The sequence below is a fragment of the Pleurodeles waltl genome, chromosome 12 (genome assembly GCF_031143425.1).
Source record: "Pleurodeles waltl isolate 20211129_DDA chromosome 12, aPleWal1.hap1.20221129, whole genome shotgun sequence".
NCBI classification, from domain to species: Eukaryota; Metazoa; Chordata; class Amphibia; order Caudata; family Salamandridae; genus Pleurodeles; species Pleurodeles waltl.
Window position 1 is genome coordinate 146,298,303 of NC_090451.1, and position 22,280 is coordinate 146,320,582.

General features: G+C 44.0%; 1 protein-coding gene across 1 annotated transcript in view; it reads right to left on the minus strand.

Annotated features, from left to right (window-relative positions):
- The window catches only part of LOC138268114 (mucin-3A-like), a 247,055-nt gene that overhangs the window by 138,271 nt on the left and 86,504 nt on the right, over window positions 1–22,280 (minus strand). Inside the window, exon 2 of the mRNA XM_069217504.1 lies at window positions 7,552–17,328. Within this exon, the coding sequence (XP_069073605.1) occupies window positions 7,552–17,328 (9,777 nt within the window). The remainder of the gene's footprint in view (window positions 1–7,551; window positions 17,329–22,280) is intronic.

Here is a 22,280-nt window from a genome sequence, read left to right on the forward strand (position 1 = left end):
ATATGAAGACTTTTTCAGCCAGTGGGATGTCACGGGTGGCTGCTTCCTAGCATATTCTGGACAGGTGGCCGCCATCACAAAGGCTTGGCTGCGGTTCCCACTGGAACCTGATAAATATACACAGAATCAAACACTGCCGGCCATGGGTGACAAGTGTAAAGTTATACCCTCCTTTTCCCATGCATGGACACCTGAACCGTGACACTGAAGGCACACTGGGAGAGGGACATGAGTGAGGAACTGAGCGAGGGCGACTGGGCCTCTGCGCTGAACAACTATAGGAGGGTGACTCGCAATACAAGGTTGAAATTGATATGTTACAAAAGTATACACAAGGATTATGTTACACCACAGTGGTTACACAGATTGGACCTGACCAAACAGGAAAATGGCCCTAATGCCGATCAAGCCCTGGGTCCTATCTCCACATGTGGTGGAAGTACTTGGCTGTGCGGACATTTTGGGAGGCAGTGATGCGGGTACTGGGAGACATAACTGATGTGCATTTGTCCTCCATGATTCTCTGTGCCTCTTGGGCCTTGTGCCTCCCTCCAAACATTCAAAATATGCTGAAAAGGTGATGGAATTAGGCTTTGCCGTTGCAAAGAAATTCATAGCACTGTGTTGGATGACCAATCGGTCTCCTACCTGGAAGCAATGGCTTTGGGAAAAGACACCATGGGTATGAGCAGAATGTGGAGTATGTCATAAGCTGATATACAGTGAGACTATCCAGGAAGGTAGAATGTAATGGGATATCGTGGAGATCCATTTACAGCAAGTGATGGGAGACCCACATACCAAGAGTGCACTAGATGCAGGAGATGAGTAATTGGGCTACGCTGATGGGAGGGACTTGAAGAGGGAGGTCTACACCAGGTGTTGACGCCTCCGTGTGTGGGTATACTAATGTTTGTTGGACACTGATCTGGTTCACACAAATATTTGGCAATGAAGGTATGCCTGTCTACCTGGTACTATCAAGGGGTTTGGGGAGGGTAAAGGGAACTGTTACCTTTGGATTTTAATAATGTTAGCTTGTGAAATTAATAAAGAAATGTGAGCAAAACAAACCTGTGGGATAGCCAGCCTTGCCACAGTGAACAATGACTGTAGATGTTTCACTGACAGAACACTTATACACAAATTATACATATCCTACTTTTTAAATAGCAAACATCCTGCCTCATCGGCATTTATGGCCTATTTTAGTGGTGATTGACAAGTAATAAAAAGAAAGGTCTAGGCCAGGCAAAAAGTTTGTTTTTCCAGGTCAAAGTGGCAGTCTTAAAACTGTCTACACAGGCTGCAACAGCAGGCCTGGATATGTTTTACAGTGCTACTTTAGTAGGTAGCACAATGAGTGTTGGAGCCCACTAGTAGAATTTAACTTACAGGCTGTGGGTACATGTAGTAACCATATATGAGGGACTTATCAGTAAATCAGGTGTGCAAGTTAGGTATAGGTCAATCTTACCACTTTTAAAATGGAGAGTATAAGTACTTTACTAGTGGTTCCCAGGAATAAAGTACACATAGTCCCATGGCTAATAAAAACGTGTTCATCAAAAGAAGGCAAAATTCGGGGGGAATAGCACGCAAAGGAAAGTCTTCTCTACCAATGACCCTTGACCCAAACGGGGCATACTGTGGGTAAATCACTCGATCCCCCCCACCAGGTGACAGAATAGTGTTGGGGCTTTAGAGGTGGGGGTGGGACCAAATTTCTTGATGGCGATCCCATTTAAAACAAATAAAAGCTATCTGTTGCTTTCAGTGGGATTTCTGCTCCCCAGAGGGGCAGGACGTTTTTTGGTTCTTTAATGGAGAGGGGTATGTTCAGAAGGCATGATAAACTAGTCTCCACCCCATTTTGTGTGTAATACAAAATAGCCCTGGTGAGTAGTTGGCCTCCCCCCCCCACTCCAATCCACCCCCAGGTGGGCAGTAACCTTTTCCGTCTTTCATGGTTGAGGGGAGCAGCTGGTGATGCCTGGTGTGGCCTCTCCCCCAGCTCTCACAGCCTAGGAGGACAAGTGAGCTTTCTGTCCTTGAAAGGGTGGGCAGAATCATGATAACCCCACCCATTTAGTGTAGGAGGAGGGGGCAAATAGCCTGGTGTCATGATTGACCAACCAACAACCCATTCTTTTTTTTTAAATTAACAGTCCCTGGGGTCTAATTTGATTCCTGACTTCCCTCCGCCTCCACAGTTGCACAGAGTATCTGATCCCTAATCTGTCCTACCTGAGAGGTGGCTGAAATACTTTTGAGGTCTTTGGTGGGTAAAGGCCCAAGACTGAGGTACTAACCTAGAGAGTCCTGGCAGTCTAATGCGATTTGTAACAACCTCCTCCCCCGGTAGGGCAGATTGGGGATAAGACCCCAGTTGAACCCACTACCCCCCTATGGAGCAGAAAGTCTGTTGGGGGTGCATTTTAATGTCAGGGTGAAAGAGTCCCACCCCATTATTTTATTTTAAATATACAATCCATGGGTTCCAGCGGTTTTTCTGATCCCTGGGTAGGACACAGTCAGAGAAAACTGCAAACTGCCCTACCGGGAGATATATACAATGTTAGTGCCTTGTCAGGGGGGTGGGCTGTAAGTGGCCATACTTTGGAGGCCGCTGCTCTTTGAAAGCCATCCGTAGTGGCTGGTCGGTGAATTCCTGCACAGGAAATACCCTCCTGAAGTGATCCCGAAACAGGGATCCTTTGTGGAGAGGTACCATTGGAAAGGTGAGATCCTACTCTCTTAAACAGTGCATCTTCCGTGGTCATCAGTACTCAGAGTCTCTGAGATATCCCCGAGCAATAATCACACTGAAAGTAGCTGTGAGGGAAGCTCTTTCCTTGCAACTCGAGCTAAAATTAGGAAATAAATCCCTTTTTGCAGGAACAAGAAGGATGTCCTCAATCTAGGTAGAGAAGGAGGCTTGCTCATCATCTGCACAGGGAAGTTAGTGTGGAGAACGTCTTTTCCTCTACACTAAAGAGGGTAAAATGGCTGCTGAGCAGATTGTTCCAGCTAGTGTCCTGGTCTCACTCTGGGGCATTTGCGCACTGCGGGGAAGGGTCATCACAGGGCTCCTTTGTGGCCAGCACAATCACTGGAGGCTCATCAACTACCTTAGCCCTCTCCAACACCATGATGGGTTGGAAAGCCCATTATCTCCTGTACGCCCACACCTACACCAGTCTGAGGTGCTCTTCGCGTTTACAGAGTCAATCTGGAAGTCCTTTGTGCTCCGCTGGCTATTAGGATCTTCTCTTGTCAGGTCACCTACTTGAAAGAAGATCCACTTATGACTTCCTGTCTGGCCCCCCGGGGGACCCAAAGGTATACATGCTTCTCTGTAGTGAAATCAAGACCCTGTTCAGTATACGATCTTAATCAATGCTGCCCTAGACCTCCAAGACACCCTTCAACTCTTTCAAGAGCTGCACATGAGCAGCAGAAAGATAAGTAGATATGTCTGGCCCCAGTGTGCTTTTTTAAATGGGACTTTGGACTTTCTGCTTCTCTAGGTGTGTTCTACCTGTATGTGCTGCAAACCTGATAATGGATTCTGGAGCTGCATGAGTGATGTGGATCCCATCAGTCCCCTTTACACTATTAAAGAGACAGTGTCAGTATAGTTTTCATGAGACTGTGTTATCTGGCAAGATGCGCTAAGGCCCTTATTTAGAGTCCATTTTAAATTTACAAATGTGTGGTAACAGAATTATGATAATAATTCCATCGTGATTTATGAGACCCGTCACAGTAATGAATTGTTTATGTTTAAAACACAGGGTCAAATATACAAGAAGCCGCACAGGGTCACTGATTGCTGCAAGTTATTCCCCAAATTTTATAATCCCTCTTGTTTCCTCATCCCCAGAATTACAGGCAACCTTGGTAATGGTAATTCCAAGGGGGTGAAATTCTAAGAATTTCTAACAGGCCACTCGTATTTAGGTCCTTAATGTACAAAATCTTAAAAAGTCTCGGACTGTCTTCATTGATGGACATCATCCTTTGCTTGCCAAACAAGAGCAACCTGTTTCACTCGTTTGGATGTTTGTTTCATTTAGATGCCAGTGATATCCATGCTATCACATCTTTGATCATTACCATCGTCATTGCCATCCAATGTTTCTATAGCTGCATCGAGTCTAAAGACACCTGACAAAACATGGGTTCTGCATAACCACGATCTACCTAGACATAAACAAAGGCCCTTCTTTTAAGGTGGCAGGTAATCTCCTGTTAATGCACAGATTGGAATTATACATTTTGGGATACAAATGGCATCACTTAATGAATTTCAGCACGTGAAAAACTGGCAATATTTATAGACCGAAAAATTGATGACAAACACTGGGACATTTGGATTTTGTATTCATAAATTGTGCCCTATTTTAAGGGATAAACTTGTTATAGGAATGGATAGTTGCCAATATCAAACGTGCAATATTGCAATATTACACCTAACACTAGACAATTTAATGAGGGCTATAGTGTTTAATTTGAGCTGGTGGTTTAATGTGCTCAGCACCAGCACCTAATAACCAACACTAGTGCTTTATACAGTCTGCCACATGGCGGCACTGTTTAGCTAATCTGAGTATGAGCACAACAACAGTTGTTTATTAATATTTAAATATACAGTAAAAATTAGTAATAACAGCCCCTTAAGCCACTCTTATAGCTTTGGGGGCCTGGAATAGTCGGAAATGTCACACAGGTGTGTGATGGTTAGTAATTGCATTGGTAATGTCATTTGCAACACTGACAGTGGCAATGGGTGGTGAAAGCTGTAGTGGCCTCCTAATGAGGGGTGTGACAATTCTTATTTTACAAATTAAGCACTAGGGTCATCGGGTCATAGCCATTAGTCCCCCTCTTCCTTAAGCAGGGGCATTTGATTTATGTAATTCTGCAGCCACATTTTTTTTTTTTTTGCATAATTGTGAATTGCCAACATTTGTCACATAATTCATCATCTGCTAAAGAATCCACAATATTTATTTTTAATGTTTCTTTCCCAAATAGATCAGAAGTTAGTAAACACATACCAATGTGTTCATAAGCAGTGGAAGACCCTTTGCAAATGTTAATGGGTCATCCTTCAGTTTCTTATTTCTGTATTTCGCTATGAAACAGCTATTACGGAGCTGAAATCTTTGCCCAGACAATGGAGTATTGCTATCAAAAAATGTGAGCCATTATGCTGCATAATTTACCATTTCTTGCTGCATAATATGGTGCTCCCCTAACTCAAAATGTGGTGCTCCCTGCCGCATATTTACAGAGGGCCTGCCTTAAATCCATATCCAGGTTACGTTATTTAGGCTTTGTCTTTGAGGTGTTCCTCTGTGTTTTTTTTGTCTGCTAAGAACAAAGCCATCCTCCTTCTTCCGAGTTAGGGAAGGAAAACTATGGCCCAAGTCGCACTTTCTCGTTTACTGGGCCATGGGAATATCCTTATTTGGCAGGCCACAGCTCTTGATTTCTAGACTCTAGATCATTCAGAATGTGGCTGCTTGGTTGTGGCTTTGCTTCAACTGAACTCCCTCGTTTCCTCCCTTCACCCACTCTTCCATTGTTTCTTGCCAGCCAGCGTATTGCCTTTGAAGCTCTCTTCCTCTGCCCTCGTTCAATCTACGACAGGAATCCATCCTTAACTACTTACCTTCGCGCCTCAGCACGGAGGCCACCTGCAGGGTCCTCACTATAAACACCTCGGTGGTGCCCGCGCGCACTGGCGGCCCTGTCTTTACTCACCCCCCTCGGTGACTGTAGAACGACCACCAGCAATATTCGGTGGCAGCTTTTAGGATACAATAAAAAAAACTGATTTTCACAGTGTAATAGGAAGCTCAACCTTATAGTCAATCTGGTCTCTGCTAAAACTCCTGGTTTAGGTAACTGCGGGTTTTATACGCTATTTCAGTCAAAAACTATTTTCATGCGTTTATTCGTACTGCATCAGATATTTTTAAAATTACAAACATTTTAGTGCGCGGTTGTCTGGCACATCATTAGATTTCACAGTGGTTCTACTTTTTATTGCGCTCTCGAACATCTAAGTGTGTATCACGACCCTTCAAGATTGAACTGCGACCCTCCTGCGAGCTCAAAATATTTCAAATCTGCCCTTTAAGCAGCCAACATCTATACCTAGGAGGGATACCGCTGGATCTCCCTGATATCAGCCCAAAATATGTTGTTTTCTGGGTTGCCAGCAACGTTTCACTGCGGAGTCAGGAGTATCACATGAAGTGATGGCTGCAGGTGCTAATTTAAACGTTTTTGATTGGCGCAATTTTATATCCTTGTCTCTAATTTAAGGTAAGGTCATGTTCGCTCTGAACACGTTTTACGTGGGAATGTGCCCCAAAACGTTTGTTCATATTTGTTGTGTGGCATTGTGTTTTTGTGATGATGCGTTCTTTTGTTGTTGTTTTTTTTTTTTTTATTGCAGCAATATTTCAAAGTGATTTTGTTGTCTTGGACTGGATCCTTAGTGCCGTGTTGTGCTTTCACTATTTTGATGTGCCATGCCCTATTATGTTTTAATTGCGTTGGTGTACAGTTTTATTAACATAGCTAAAGTAAGCAGCAGAATAGTATACACAAAACAACATAACACGTCTATTGAAACATAACATGGTGTGATACAACAAATCAGTTGCAGCGGAATGGAAAGCAACAACCGTAGTACAACACTATGACTTCAAATTGCAATAAGGTAGCACAAACCCATCGCCCAAAAAAAAAAAAAAAAAAAAAAAAAGAAGACATCAAAACCACAACAAAAAAGCATCTAACAACTGTACACAAACATTCTTGTCACAAATTACCTGCAAAAAACAACTTTCATACTATTTTGAATATTGCGTGAAAAGGTTTTCACGTAGCACTGTTTTCACATCACACCGAGGACGTAAAATAGCAGCAGTCAAAAATAACATTGTCATCCAATCCAAAGTATTTAAAAATGTGCTGCTACAATTTCCTAGTGTATTTTATTTTCATCCATTAATAGTCTTACCCATTCTGTGCCTTATCACGTCTGTTGTATTTTGTGTTTTCCAAGCTACAAGCAACATGGTTATTTTGTTTCTGATTCAAGCATATCCAGTTTTTTATTGGCTTGAATTTTAGCATTTTTATGTTGCTTCTTGTGAAAAGAAGCTTTGCGCTAGGCCATGCTCCTGGAAGTAAGCAGTTTATTCTCTTTAGGAGGTTAGTATGTTGCTTTTGGAGGGCAGAGTTGACCACACAATTATCATATCTCCTCACTACATGAGGAGATATGTGTCCGCCAAGCCTCATGTCCTCACATATGGAGCAAATGTGCATACACATACATGTCTAATTTGACAAAGATTGTGAAAACACATTGTAAAATTAGTGAGTAAAATAAATAAATAAATATAAATATATATATATATATATATAGAGTTAGAAATGAGACGTAGGTTGGGCATAAATATAAAACACTCACAATATTTTAAAGTACACACAATATTTAAAAAAAATTTTTTTTAAGATGCATACCTGCCGTTGTTTTGGCCACTGTAGTACTGGCAGTTGAAGGCACAGAGGTAGTGGACGTAGTGGTAGGAGTAGAAGTGGTGGTAGTTGAATGGGCAGTAGTGGTGGGCATACTTGTTGGAGCAGAAGTGATAGTTGCAGGGGTACTAGTGTTGGAGACAGTTTTAGTGGTAGAAGTGGAGGGAGTGGTTTTAATAGTGGTAGGAGTAGAAGTGGTGGTAGTTGAATGGGTAGTAGTGGTGGACATACTTGTTAGAGCAGAAGTGATAGTTGTACGGGTACTAGTAATGGAGACAGTTTTAGGGGTAGAAGTGGAGGCAGTGGTTTTAATAGTGGTAGAAGTAGAAGTGGTGGTAGTTGAATGGGTAGTAGTGGTTGGCATACTTGTTAGAGCAGAAGTGATAGTTGTAGGGGTACCAGTGATGGAGACAGTTTTAGGGGTAGAAGCGGAGGTGGTGGTTTTCGTAGTGGTAGGAGTGGAAGTGGTGGTAGTTGAATGGGTAGTAGTGGTGGGCATACTTGCTAGAGCAGAAGTGATAGTTGTAGGGGTACCAGTGATGGAGACAGTTTTAGGGGTAGAAGTGGAGATGGTGGTTTTACGAGTGGTAGTTGTGACGGCTGTATTTGTGGTGGAAGGGATGGAAGTTGGAGCAGAAGGAGATACACTAGATTTGGGAGTGGTCAGGGAGGTGGCCAATGAAGGGGCAGGTGTGATGGCAGTTCTAGTAGTCATAACTGCAGAGGTAACATTGATATTACTAATAAGAGAAGTGGTCTTTGAAATAGGGACAGTGGAGGTTTGCACAGCTGTAGTAACACTAGAAGTTATAATTGGCACAGGGACAGTGGAGGTTGACTGTGCAGGAGTTTCATGGGAGGTTGGCTTTGCACTAGGAGCAGTAGAAGTAGTGCTTTTGGTGGTGAGAGTGGAGGTTGGCTCCTCAGTCGCTTTCATGCCTGTAGTAAAGAGTGGATTTGTAGTAGTGATAGTCAAGCTTGGCTCTGCTGTTGTGACAGTTGTTGATGCATTTTTTGTAGTGAATGCAGAGGATACTTGGGTCGAAGTGACAGAGGAGGTTGTCTTTACAGTATTGGCAGTTGAGTTTAGCAGAGTTGAGGTGACAGTGGTGGTTGGTTTTGCAGTCGTAACAGAGATTGCTGCTGTTGTTAAAATAGTAGATGATGCCCCTGTAGTAGTGACTGCAGAAAGTGTCTCTGTACTAGCAATGGTAGAGGTTGCCCCTTCAACAGCGGCAGTGGAGAACATCTCTGCCGTAGTATTAGTTGCTACTGTGTCTGCAGTGGTACTAGTGGAGGTTGTCTGTGGTGAAGTAGCACCAGAGGTGGGCCGTGCACTCTGGACAATTGAGGATGTCTCTGAAACAGTGCCAGTTAATGAAGGAACTTTAGTAGAAGTTAAAGAAGTTTGTTCTGCAGTAATGACACTTGAGGTTAGTTCTCCTGTAGGACCTTGGGATGTTGCCTTTCCAGTAGTGAAAACGTGAGTATTGTCTTCAGTACTGACAGTATAGGTTGGCTTTGCAGTAGTGGCATTAGAGGTTTTCTCTGCAGTAGTTAAAGGGTATGTTGGCTCTGAAGTTATGGCTGTTGAGGTTAAGTCAACAGAGGTTGTCTCTGCTGTAATAACCGAGGAGGTTGATACATTTGTTATGAGAATAGAGGTTGTCTCCTCAGTAGTGACAGTGGAGGTTTCCTTTGCAGTAGTAGTCAAGATTGGTTCTGTAGTGTTAAAAGTGGAGGTTAGGTCTTCAGTAGTGACAGTCAAGGATGATTCTGTATTAGTGGCAGTGATTGTTGACCCTGTTGTAGCTTCAGAGGATGTTGGATTTCCAGTAGTGCTGATAGGAACATTGCCTGCAGTAGTTACACTCGAGGTTGTCTCTTCATTGGTAAATGAATGGGTTGATTCTGCTGTAGTGATGGTCAATGAGGCATTTGTTGTAGTGAATGCAGAGGATAATTGTGTGTAAGTGGCAGACGAAGTTGTCATTACAGTATTGGCAGTTGAGTTTAGCAGAGTTGAGGTGACAGCAGAGGTTGGTTCTGCAGTAGTAACAGAGATAGCTGCTATTGTTAAAAGAGTAGATGATGCCCCTGAAGTAGTGACTGCAGAGAGTGTCTCTGTAGTAGTGATGGTAGAGGTTGCCCCTTCAACAGCGGCAGTGGAGAACAGCTCTGCAGTAGTATTAGTCACTACTTTGTCTGCAGTGATACTAGTGGAGGTACTCTGTGGTGAAGTAGCACCAGAGGTGGGCTGTGCACTTTGAACAGTTGAGGATGTCTCATAAACATTGCCAGTTAATGAAGGAACTGTAGTAGAGATTAATGAAGTTGGTTCTGCAGTAATGACACTTGAGGTTAGTTCTGCTGTAGGACCTTGGGATGTTGGCATTCGAGTAGTGAAAATGGGAGTATTGTCTACAGTACTGACACTATATATTGGCTTTGTAGTAGTGACAGGATAAGTTGGCTCTGAAGGTATGGCTGTTGGGCTTAAGTCAACAGAGGTTGTCTCTGCTGTAGTGACAGTGGAGGCTTCCTTTGCAGTAGTAGTCAAGATTGGCTCAGTAGTATTAAAATTGGAGGTTAGATCTGCAGTAGTTAGAGTCAATGATGACTCTTTAGTAGTAACAGTGGAGACTGATTCTGCAAATGTGGCAGTGGAGGCTGGCTTTGAAGTGGTGAAAACGTGGGTTGTTTCTGCAGTTATGAAAGAGGATACATTCTCTTCTGTGGGAACAATGGAAGTTGTTGCTGTAGTAGTAACAGTGGAGGTTTGCTGTGCAATAGTAGTAGTCAATGATGGCTCTGTAGTAGTAAGAGTGAAGCTTGGATCTTTTGTACTGACTGCAGAGCTTGGATCGAGTGAAGTGGCACCGAAGGTTGGATCTGAATTGGTCACAACTGTGAGAGGCTCTGAAGAAGTGAAAACTAGGGTTGTTTCTATAGTGGTTAAATGGGATATAATCTCGGTAGTAGGAACAATGGAGGGTGGTGATCTAGAACTGAGAATTGAAGTTAATTGTGCAGTTGTAGAAGTGGAAGTTGGTTCAGCAATTGTGACATTATAGGCATGAGATGTAGGAGGAAAGGTGGAATTTGTATCAGTGTGTGTGACATCAGGTGTAATATCAGAGGTTATTCCCCCAGTTGTGGGTTCAGAATTTAGGACTGCTGTAGTAGAGAAAGTGCCAGGCTCTGTGTCTGAGGTCATTTCACCATTGTTACTAGTCTTTGTCACTACAGTAGTTGTAATGGAGGGCTGATCTTTAACAGTGGCATCAGTAGTAGTAGAAACAACAGTAGTTCTATAGGTGGTTGGGACTACAGAACCCAAACCTGTGGTTGTGTTTCCATTCATGGAATCAGACGTCAGAGCCACAGTAACAGTGGGTGGGTATGAGTCTGAAGTAGAAGTATCTGTGGCTAGACTGGAGGTAAGAATGTCCTCAGAGGTTGGCACAGCAATGGTTTTATCAGGTGATTGATCTTTAACAGTGGTATCAGTGGTAGGAACAAATCCATTTGTTGTAGTGGTTATGAATACACTAGAGGAATTACTGGTTGTGGAATCAAGTGTGCTGTCAGAGGTTAAGGCTGTGGTAGCAGTGCTTGAGATTGGTGGAGATGTAGCAGTGGCTGGGTAGATGGTAGTCAAACCAGAAGTTCGATCTTCAGTAACATCATCAGTGGTGCTCACTACAGTAGTGTTATGAGTAGTTTGAACCATAATAGTGGTGCCAGTGTGAGGAAGAACTGCAGAAGATGTAGCTGTGGTTGGCACTGCAGTAGTGCTACCACTGGGTGTGTCTCCAGTTGTTATAATAGACCCTAGGACTGTGGTTGAAGTACATGCAGTTGAGGTTGGAATAGAGGTATTAGTGCCTGGGTCTATAGTAGGAGTAACAGAGGGTTGCTCTTCAGTACTGTCATCTGTGGTTAGCCCTACAGTTGTAGTAACCAGGGACTGATCATTATTAGTAAAATCACTGGTATGAATGAATACAGTAGTTGTTATAGAGGATGAAGCTGCAGTAGATTTGTTACTGTTTGTCGCACCAATTGTGGTCTTAGAGGTTATCGTTGAGGTAGCAGTACCAGTGTCTGAGACTGGAGGAGATGTGGCAGTGGCTGAGTAGATGGCAGTGGAAACAGAGGTTTGTTCATCAGTGGTTTCATCAGTGGTGCTCATTGTGGAAATGGTACCAGAGGTTTGAGTTAAAATAGAGGTATCTGTAGTAGGAAGACCTACTGTAACGGTAGCCATTGATATGACGGCAGTAGTGGCATCAGTGGCTGTGTCTCTAGTTGTGATACCCGAGTCTATGGCTGTGGTAGAAGTATGTGCTGTTGACGTTGGAGCAAAACTATCAGTGACTGGGCCTGGTTTATAGGTACTAGAGGGATGATTCTCTGTAGTGCTACCATTTATTAGTGCAACAGTAGTTGTATCAGAGGAATGATCTTTAGCTGTGAAATCAGTCGAATTAGTGAATACAGGAGTTGTTTTAAAGGATGGATCTGCTGTAGAGGTATCGCTGGTTGCATTGTCAATTGTGGTATCAGAGGGGAGGGTTGAGATAGTAGTGCCTGTAGGTGTGATTGGTGGAGATGTAGCCGTGGCTGGGTAGATGGTAGTGGAGCCAGAAGGTTGATCTTCAGTAGTGTCATCAGTAGTACTCTCTATAGTAGTGGCATCAGTAGTTTGAGGCATAATAGTGGTTTGCGTGTTAGGAAGAGCTGCAGAAGATGTAGCTGTGGGTGGAACTGCAGTAGTGCTATGACTGGTTGTGTCTCCAGTTGTGATAACAGAGCCTAGGACTGTGGTTGAAGTACTTGTAGGGGAGGATGGAATAGATGTATTATTTGCTGGGTCTATGGAAGGAGTAACAGAGGGTTGATCTTCAGTACTGCCATTTGTGGTTAGCACTACACTAGTTGTATCCAAGGACTCATCCTTAGGGGTGAAATTAGTGGTATGAGTGAGCATGGTAGTTGTTTTAGAGAATGATGTTGCAGTAAAAGTATTACTGGTTGTAGCACCAATTGTTGTCTCAGAGGTTATTGTTGTAGTTGCAATACCAGTGTCTGAGATTGGAGGAGATGTGGCAGTGACTGAGTAGATGGCAGTGGAAACAGAGGTTTGTTCATCAGTAGTGTCATCAGTGGTGCTCATTGTGGAAATGGTACCAGAGGTTTGAGTTAAAATAGAGGTTTCTGTAGTAGGAAGACCTATTGTAACCGTGGACATTGTTAGGACGGCACTAGTGGCATCAGTGGCTGTGTCTGTAGTTGTGATACCAGAGTCCATGGCTGTGGTCGAAGTATCTGCTGTTGAAGTTGGAGCAAAAGTATCAGTGACTGGATCTGGTTTATAGGTACTAGAGGGATGATTCTCTGTAGTGCTACCATTTATTAGTGCAACAGTTGTTGTATCAGAGGAATGATCTTTGGCTGTGAAATCAGTCGAATGACTGAATACCGGAGTTGTTTTAAAGGATGGATCTGCTGTAGAGGTATCGCTGGTTGCATTATCAATTGTGGTATCAGAGGGGAGGGTTGAGATAGTAGTGCCTGTGGGTGTGATTGGTGGAGATGTAGAAGTGGCTGGGTAGATGGTAGTGGAGCCAGAAGGTTGATCTTCAGTAGTGTCATCAGTAGTACTCTCTATAGTAGTGGCATCAGTAGTTTGAGGCATAATAGTGACTTGCGTGTTAGGAAGAGCTGCAGAAGATGTAGCTGTGGTGGGAACTGCAGTAGTGCTATGACTGGTTGTGTCTCCAGTTGTGATAATAGAGCCTAGGACTGTGGTTGAAGTACTTGCAGGGGAGGATGGAATAGATGTATTATTTGCTGGGTCTATGGAAGGAATAACAGAGGATTGATCTTCAGTACTGCCATTTGTGGTTAGCACTACACTAGTTGTATCCAAGGACTCATCCTTAGGGGTGAAATCAGTGGTATGAGTGAGCATGGTAGTTGTTTTAGAGAATGATGTTGCAGTAAAAGTATTACTGGTTGTAGCACCAATTGTTGTCTCAGAGGTTATTGCTGTAGTTGCAATACCAGTGTCTGAGATTGGAGGAGATGTGGCAGTGACTGAGTAGATGGCAGTGGAAACAGAGGTTTGTTCATCAGTAGTGTCATCAGTGGTGCTCATTGTGGAAATGGTACCAGAGGTTTGAGTTAAAATAGAGGTATCTGTAGTAGGAAGACCTATTGTAACCATGGACATTGTTAGGACGGCACTAGTGGCATCAGTTGCTGTGTCTGTAGTTGTGATACCTGAGTCCATGGCTGTGGTCGAAGCATCTGCTGTTGAAGTTGGAGCAAAAGTATCAGTGACTGGATCTGGTTTATAGGTACTAGAGGGATGATTCTCTGTAGTGCTACCATTTATTAGTGCAACAGTTGTTGCATCAGAGGAATGATCTTTGGCTGTGAAATCAGTCGAATGACTGAATACCGGAGTTGTTTTAAAGGATGGATCTGCTGTAGAGGTATCGCTGGTTGCATTATCAATTGTGGTATCAGAGGGGAGGGTTGAGATAGTAGTGCCTGTGGGTGTGATTGGTGGAGATGTAGAAGTGGCTGGGTAGATGGTAGTGGAGCCAGAAGGTTGATCTTCAGTAGTGTCATCAGTAGTACTCTCTATAGTAGTGGCGTCAGTAGTTTGAGGCATAATAGTGGTTTGCGTGTTAGGAAGAGCTGCAGAAGATGTAGATGTGGGGGGAACTGCAGTAGTGCTATGACTGGTTGTGTCTCCAGTTGTGATAACAGAGCCTAGCACTGTGGTTGAAGTACTTGCAGGGGAGGATGGAATAGATGTATTATTTGCTGGGTCTATGGAAGGAGTAACAGAGGGTTGATCTTCAGTACTGCCATTTGTGGTTAGCACTACACTAGTTGTATCCAAGGACTCATCCTTAGGGGTGAAATCAGTGGTATGAGTGAGCATGGTAGTTGTTTTAGAGAATGATGTCACAGTAAAGGTATTACTGGTTGTAGCACCAATTGTTGTCTCAGAGGTTATTGCTGTAGTTGCAATACCAGTGTCTGAGATTGGAGGAGATGTGGCAGTGGCTGAGTAGATGGCAGTGGAAACAGAGGTTTGTTCATCAGTAGTGTCATCAGTGGTGCTCATTATGGAAATGGTACCAGAGGTTTGAGTTAAACTAGAGGTATCTGTAGTAGGAAGACCTACAGTAACCGTGGACATTGTTAGGATGGCACTAGTGGCATCAGTGGCTGTGTCTGTAGTTGTGATACCTGAGTCCATGGCTGTGGTAGAAGTATCTGCTGTTGAAGTTGGAGCAAAAGTATCAGTGACTGGATCTGGTTTATAGGTACTAGAGGGATGATTCTCTGTAGTGCTACCATTTATTAGTGCAACAGTTGTTGCATCAGAGGAATGATCTTTGGCTGTGAAATCAGTCGAATGACTGAATACCGGAGTTGTTTTAAAGGATGGATCTGCTGTAGAGGTATCGCTGGTTGCATTATCAATTGTGGTATCAGAGGGGAGGGTTGAGATAGTAGTGCCTGTGGGTGTGATTGGTGGAGATGTAGAAGTGGCTGGGTAGATGGTAGTGGAGCCAGAAGGTTGATCTTCAGTAGTGTCATCAGTAGTACTCTCTATAGTAGTGGCATCAGTAGTTTGAGGCATAATAGTGGTTTGCGTGTTAGGAAGAGCTGCAGAAGATGTAGATGTGGGGGGAACTGCAGTAGTGCTATGACTGGTTGTGTCTCCAGTTGTGATAACAGAGCCTAGCACTGTGGTTGAAGTACTTGCAGGGGAGGATGGAATAGATGTATTATTTGCTGGGTCTATGGAAGGAGTAACAGAGGGTTGATCTTCAGTACTGCCATTTGTGGTTAGCACTACACTAGTTGTATCCAAGGACTCATCCTTAGGGGTGAAATCAGTGGTATGAGTGAGCATGGTAGTTGTTTTAGAGAATGATGTCACAGTAAAGGTATTACTGGTTGTAGCACCAATTGTTGTCTCAGAGGTTATTGCTGTAGTTGCAATACCAGTGTCTGAGATTGGAGGAGATGTGGCAGTGGCTGAGTAGATGGCAGTGGAAACAGAGGTTTGTTCATCAGTAGTGTCATCAGTGGTGCTCATTATGGAAATGGTACCAGAGGTTTGAGTTAAACTAGAGGTATCTGTAGTAGGAAGACCTACAGTAACCGTGGACATTGTTAGGACGGCACTAGTGGCATCAGTGGCTGTGTCTGTAGTTGTGATACCTGAGTCCATGGCTGTGGTAGAAGTATCTGCTGTTGAAGTTGGAGCAAAAGTATCAGTGGCTGGATCTGGTTTATAGGTACTAGAGGGATGATTCTCTGTAGTGCTACCATTTATTAGTGCAACAGTTGTTGTATCAGAGGAATGATCTTTAGCTGTGAAATCAGTCGGATGAGTAAATACCGGAGTTGTTTTAAAGGATGGATCTGCTGTAGAGGTATCGCTGGTTGCATTATCAATTGTGGTATCAGAGGGGAGGGTTGAGATAGTAGTGCCTGTGGGTGTGATTGGTGGAGATGTAGCAGTGGCTGGGTAGATGGAAGTGGAGCCAGAAGGTTGATCTTCAGTAGTGTCATCAGTAGTACTCTCTATAGTAGTGGCATCAGTAGTTTGAGGCATAATAGTGGTTTGCGTGTTAGGAAGAGCTGCAGAAGATGTAGATGTGGGGGGAACTGCAGTAGTGCTATGACTGGTTGTGTCTCCAGTTGTTATAACGGAGCCTAGGACTGTGGTTGAAGTACTTGCAGGGGAGGATGGAATAGATGTATTATTTGCTGGGTCTATGGAAGGAGTAACAGAGGATTGATCTTCAATACTGCCATTTGTGGTTAGCACTACACTAGTTGTATCCAAGGACTCATCCTTAGGGGTGAAATCAGTGATATGAGTGAGCATGGTAGTTGTTTTAGAGAATGATGTTGCAGTAAAAGTATTACTGGTTGTAGCACTAATTGTTGTCTCAGAGCTTATTGCTGTAGTTGCAATACCAGTGTCTGAGATTGGAGGAGATGTGGCAGTGGCTGAGTAGATGGCAGTGGAAACAGAGGTTTGTTCATCAGTAGTATCATCAGTGGTGCTCATTGTGGAAATGATACCAGAGGTTTGAGTTATTATAGAGGTAGACATGGTTTCGACAACACTGGTAGAAGTTGAGAATTCACTTATTACATGAAAAGTTGTGCAGACTTCAATTGTGGCATCTGTGGTTGCCCCTGTAATATCAGTAGTGTAGTTTTCACTTGTGATGTCGGTAATTGTTTCTGTAGTTTCGTAAGTGTAGTCTTCAGTTGTGGTGTCAGCAGTGCCTGTAGTGTCATGAGTTGAGGCTTCAGTCGTGATGTCAGTGGTTATGACTAAAGTATCGGAAGTATAGTCTTCAGTTGTGATATCAGGCGTTTGTTCCTCACTGGTGGTGTCTTCAGTGGTCTGAGTGTTTGGATGCGCAGTATTGCTGTCATTAGCTCTCCCTCCTATTTGTGTATCAGAGTTTGCTTCTGCAGTGGGGGTGGAAGCGGTGGTTCTTTCGGGTGTGATTTCGGGGGCTTTAGATGCAGCTTTGACGAGAGGCACTGCTGCCCTCCTGTACTCGCCCCGCGCTGCTCTCCTGTGCAGGAAACTTGCATCTCTCGGGTCTTTTCTTTGGCTGGTGGGGCTCTGAAGTGACTTATCATTGAGAGGCGATGAATCTATTTCTGCTGCATCCTGCGACCCCCATCTCCATCTGTGGACTTAATGGGAAAAACAAAGAATTCATCTTGCGTGCCGTCCTTTTAAACTTTTTTTGCTCTTTACACAGTCTGTCACTAACTCACAGCGCACAATGTCTGGGAAATAAATCGCAAATCTAAACAACAAGATGTAGAGCACGTGCATTACCTGTCAGTACCTTGAACAGGGGCAACTTCTCTGCACATGCCTCATTTTTTATACCTTTAACCTTCCTGTTGCTCATGAAATTAGTTGCTAACACTTGTTCTTTTAATTATAACATCACTGGCGTGGTTCAAAGCGCACGATCACTCATTAAGTTATCGTGCACTGAATAGCAGCCAATTCAATGTACTCATTTTAGTAAACCCAGACAATGAAAGGCAGAGTTAACCCCATTGTGGGCCCATTAAAACATCGGTTTTCAAAATGTGCGGTATTTTCTTAACACTTTTCCCGTTTTAGATTTTTCATAACATCTCTGAAACACTAATAAAACACGCGTGCGTCTTATGTTACAGATACACTGAAGCCTTAAAATACTTTCATCGGCTTTACCCTACGAAGTGAAAAGGGGGGGGGGGGGATACAAAAAAAAAAAAAAAAAAACTTGCCCAACATAGAAGATAATCGCGCTATTCGTATTCACCATGAACCAACAAAGTATGCTGTTTAGCGCTGAGAGGCCACTGGTACAGAACAGGCATATGTGCGCTGTAAACATAGGTTTAGAGGTGCTCTAGCACCCCCTAAATAACCACGGTGGAGTGCTTAAAGCAAATGCCCAATAAACATGTACCGGAAATTTGTTTTCTCTTGTCGCATTTGCCATGCTTTCAAAGACAGGGAAAATTCCAGCAAATGCCTTCTGACAAATTGCAGCTCATTCTTTTAAGGTAATGAGAGGATTTTAAGGGGATTTTGTAAATTGAACTATCTCACAAACGTGCTGGGGTATAAGGAGAGTGAAAGGAAGGGCTATGGAATGTCTCCAACACACAAGATTTAAACACCTGTAAATGAACTGTATTAATATTTCAAAATATATCCCAGTTAGGAAAGCATAAATAAATCACATTTTTGTAATTCTAAAGTATGACGGAATCGAAAGTTGTAATAGCATTAAAACAAACCAAGACACTTGGTGATGTCCAAGTGATAAATATTTACTGCAACCAAATTTTCACACATTATTTCTGCAATATATCGTTTTATCAGCAAACTTCATCTAGGTATAGCTTTTGTGGCCATTTAAACGGAAAATGTGCTGCCAGTAAATGCGCGTGGTACCACACCATGCTTTAGTTTTACATGTGCAACAATGTGCTCTAAAATTAATCTTGCTCAGCAAAATGTATTTGCCCATATCCCACGTGACCAGCGCTGAATTTGTTAAAAATGTCCACACTTGGCACCAGCCTGACCATGTCGGCACTGCCCACTGTTTTTCGGTGCCAGCATCCGACTCCTCTGCTGGCAGTGGGGGGAGTAAATACATCCAAGCCCCCCCCCCCCCCCCCCCCCCCTCCACCAATAGGACTGTGTGAGAGCAAAGAGAGCAATCCCGACTTTCTTCTTAGGCATTTTCAAGAAACATTTGGACAAAATATTGCCAGGTGGTGAATTTTAGAGCACGTTTCACAGAAATGGGCTACAATTGTTCCATTTAATTTGCATTACAGTTATTTGTATTAGAGGTAGATACAAACAACCTAATTCAGACCTTTCAAATTACATATTTCATGAAAATGTATATAGCATCATTCTTCACTTTGTTTTTGCATTCTGTCTCTTCCTATTAGACTGACACGGTTTGGAAATTACAGGGTGGAAGTATCAAACGTTTTAGAAATGTTCAGAATTGAATGCTTTAGACCACTAGTTTTTAGATTTTTGACTTCTGTGGACCCCCACTGAATCATTACTGGAATCCAGGGACCCCCCACTGAAACTTTATTGGAAGCTGGGGACACCCAGCCTAAGCAATTACTATGATTTGACAGTCAAATCAATACACAAAAAATAAAAAAATAAGTATAAAACAAACAAATGCTAAAATATTGAAATATTTAGTTTCATTCACAAACAAACAGGAAATGTTTTCACTTTTTCAATGTTGCTTCTTTATTTGTATGTACTTTATTAATGTTAATATTAACAGTCGTGGACCACCTGAGTAGGCCACACTGACCCCCAGGGTCTTAGAAGTACAGGTTAAGAGACATTGCTTTAGACAGCAGTGCCAGACAAATTCTACAACAATGGTGCCACTCAATTAGAGAAAGCTTACTGGCTTAGAGCCAGTGGTGGCTCCTCCGTGTGGGAGGAGGAGCGTCGCCGACCTGCCAGTAGCTGCAAACCTTTCACAAGGAAGGGGTGAAAGAGGCTGATGGGTTGAGGAGCAGTGAGGGGAGTGCATTGTGCACTCCTCTCACTATGCATGTATGTTTGGCCGGCCGTCACGGCCTATGCTCACTCTCTGGTAGCATGGTACCGAGCAGCTAGGCTTAACTTAACTTAGGAGTCACTGCGTGAAGTATTTGTGCAAAACCTCAAACAGCAAATCAGTGAAAACACCACACAAAAGGATACCACACTAGGTTAGAAAAATAGATCTTAGTTTATTGAACAAAACAAGACCAAATAATTAAAAATTCAATAAGTAGAAGCCAAGATATACATTTTTAAAGACATTCTGAAAAGATAGTGCTTAAAAGTATAAAGTGCCAAGTGGGGCTAACTGGTCACCCTTGACCAGGGTAAGTGCAAAAGCTCAGGCTGACCATGATGGAGTGCAGGTCTGATACAGGGACCAACCTTGTCTTGCTGAAAAAGTAACTTGTTGTGCTTTTGACGGGACCCGATGCGCAGAACAGAGAACATGATGCACTGGCATCAATCCCGCTGGATGTAGATGATGTGTAGGTTCTGAGCTGCCCAAATAGAGATGTGTCATCGGCAGCTTACCCCCCCAATGTAGTTGATGCATCATCATCAAACCGCGCAGCCAGCTCTACAAGGTCCTTGAAGCAGGCGATGTGTCAGTGCAGAAGGAGATGCATCAGTTCCGATCGGTGCAAAGGTGTCAATGCACAGGTACTAGCAGTTGCAGCAATGTATACCCACTTTTAAGGGACCAGGAAATGAATGGTCCCACTTGGCAGGGCAAGACGTGCAAAAAGCAAAGTCCATATGCTGTTTTAGGATGAAAAAAGAATTTGATGTCCCTGTGACTTCAGAATAGGAGGCAAGCCAGCAAGCACTTGGAATCACTTTGGTCCTGGGGATGTAGAGATGCAGGTCCAGTCCTCCTCACTCCAAGGAAAGGAGGGCAGCAGGGCAGGCACAGCAGAGCAAGAGTCCAGCAGAGTCCAGAAGAGAGACAGGCCCTTCGACAGCACAGCAGTCCTTCCTCCTGGCAGAATGTCCTCAGTACCTGAGGTGTACTGAAGTGGTAGTGCCTGAGGTCCAGTTCTTATACCCGGTGATGCCTTTGAACTCAGGGAGATGTCAAAGAGAGGCCTTTAAAATGCAAAGAGTCCCTGCCCTGGCTCCAGACTCACTACAAGGGGTTATGCAGCCCTTTGTGTGGGATCAGGACACAGCCAATTCAGATGTAAGTGTCAGCTCCTCCCTCCCATCCTGCCCTGGATGGGCCATCAGGATGTTGATGGTACATCAGTCACACCTAAGCTCACTTTGTCTTTGGTTGTCTGGAGGGAATATACAAGAGCCCAGCTGTCACCTACCCAGACATGTCTCCAGAGACAAGCAGAAGGCCCCAGATGGTTTAAAGTAAGAAAATGGCAACTTTCTAAAAGTGGCATTTTTAGAGCCACTATTTAAATTCTGACTTCACCATCAATTGTGATTTTAAATTGTGATTCCAGAGACACCATACTTGGGAATCCCATCTCTTCCCAATCATAAATTACACTTATAAAATGTAAAAAGGTAATTACAATGTTATCAGGGGAGGGAGATAGGCCTTGCAGTAATGAAAAACAAATGAGAGTTTTTCACTACCAGGACATGTAAAACTTAAAAGTACATGCCCTACCTTTTAATTACACCCTACCCTTGGGCTGTCTAGGGCCTACCTTAGGGGGGCTTATATTTAATAAAAACGAAGGGTTCGGCCTGGCAAGAAGGTTAACTTGCCAGGTCAACATGGCAGTTTAAAACTGCACACACAGGCTCAGCAGTGGCAGACCTGAGTCATGTTTAAAGGTGCAGCTGCCTGCCTATCTGAAGCGTTTGCCCGTCCCCGAAAGCATAACCGGGTTCGCAAGTCTGACAGGTAGAGGAGCAGCGGGGTAGCCTGGGGGCTGACTCTTCCCGTCAATCAGGCAAAAGAATGGATGAAGCGGTATTTAGGAAGTAACCTAAAAAAAAATCTTGGTAAGATTTATGTGACAATCGTGCCCGTGGATTGTCGACGCATCGGACAAAGACGCACCACACGTCCCTGCTGGGTGGCTCACGGCGAGAGTGTGAGAACGCGATTCCCGACAGCCCCGACAGCCGGCTGGACACCCGGTGGTAGCGGCAGGCAGGCGGCAGCACCTGCGATCCCCCGACAGCCGGTAGCCCGCCAGCGGCCGCAGCAACGGTGGGAGCTGGCAGCAGAAGGGCATAAGGGGAGTGGGTGAAGGAGCGGGGCAGGCGCCGGTAAAGCGCTGCAACAAGGAGTGAGGGGGGACTCTTCCCTCCTGCTGTAAACTCTTGGCTCTGGCAGAGGCTCCCTTCCCCTTGTCCCCCTCTGCTGCAACTGCTTTACACCCCCACCCACCAGTAGGATCCCAATTGTAAGCAGCTTGGGATCGTTTTGCGGGAGATTGCAACGAGGGAAACCCCACTGAAAGATCCCAAGTCTCTTTTGTGGTGCTGTGATGTGGCGCGAGTAGGCGTGGCCTGTGCTCAGGGCCTGTGCTCAAACGCCGCCCGAACGAACGAGTGCGGCCGGTGGCAC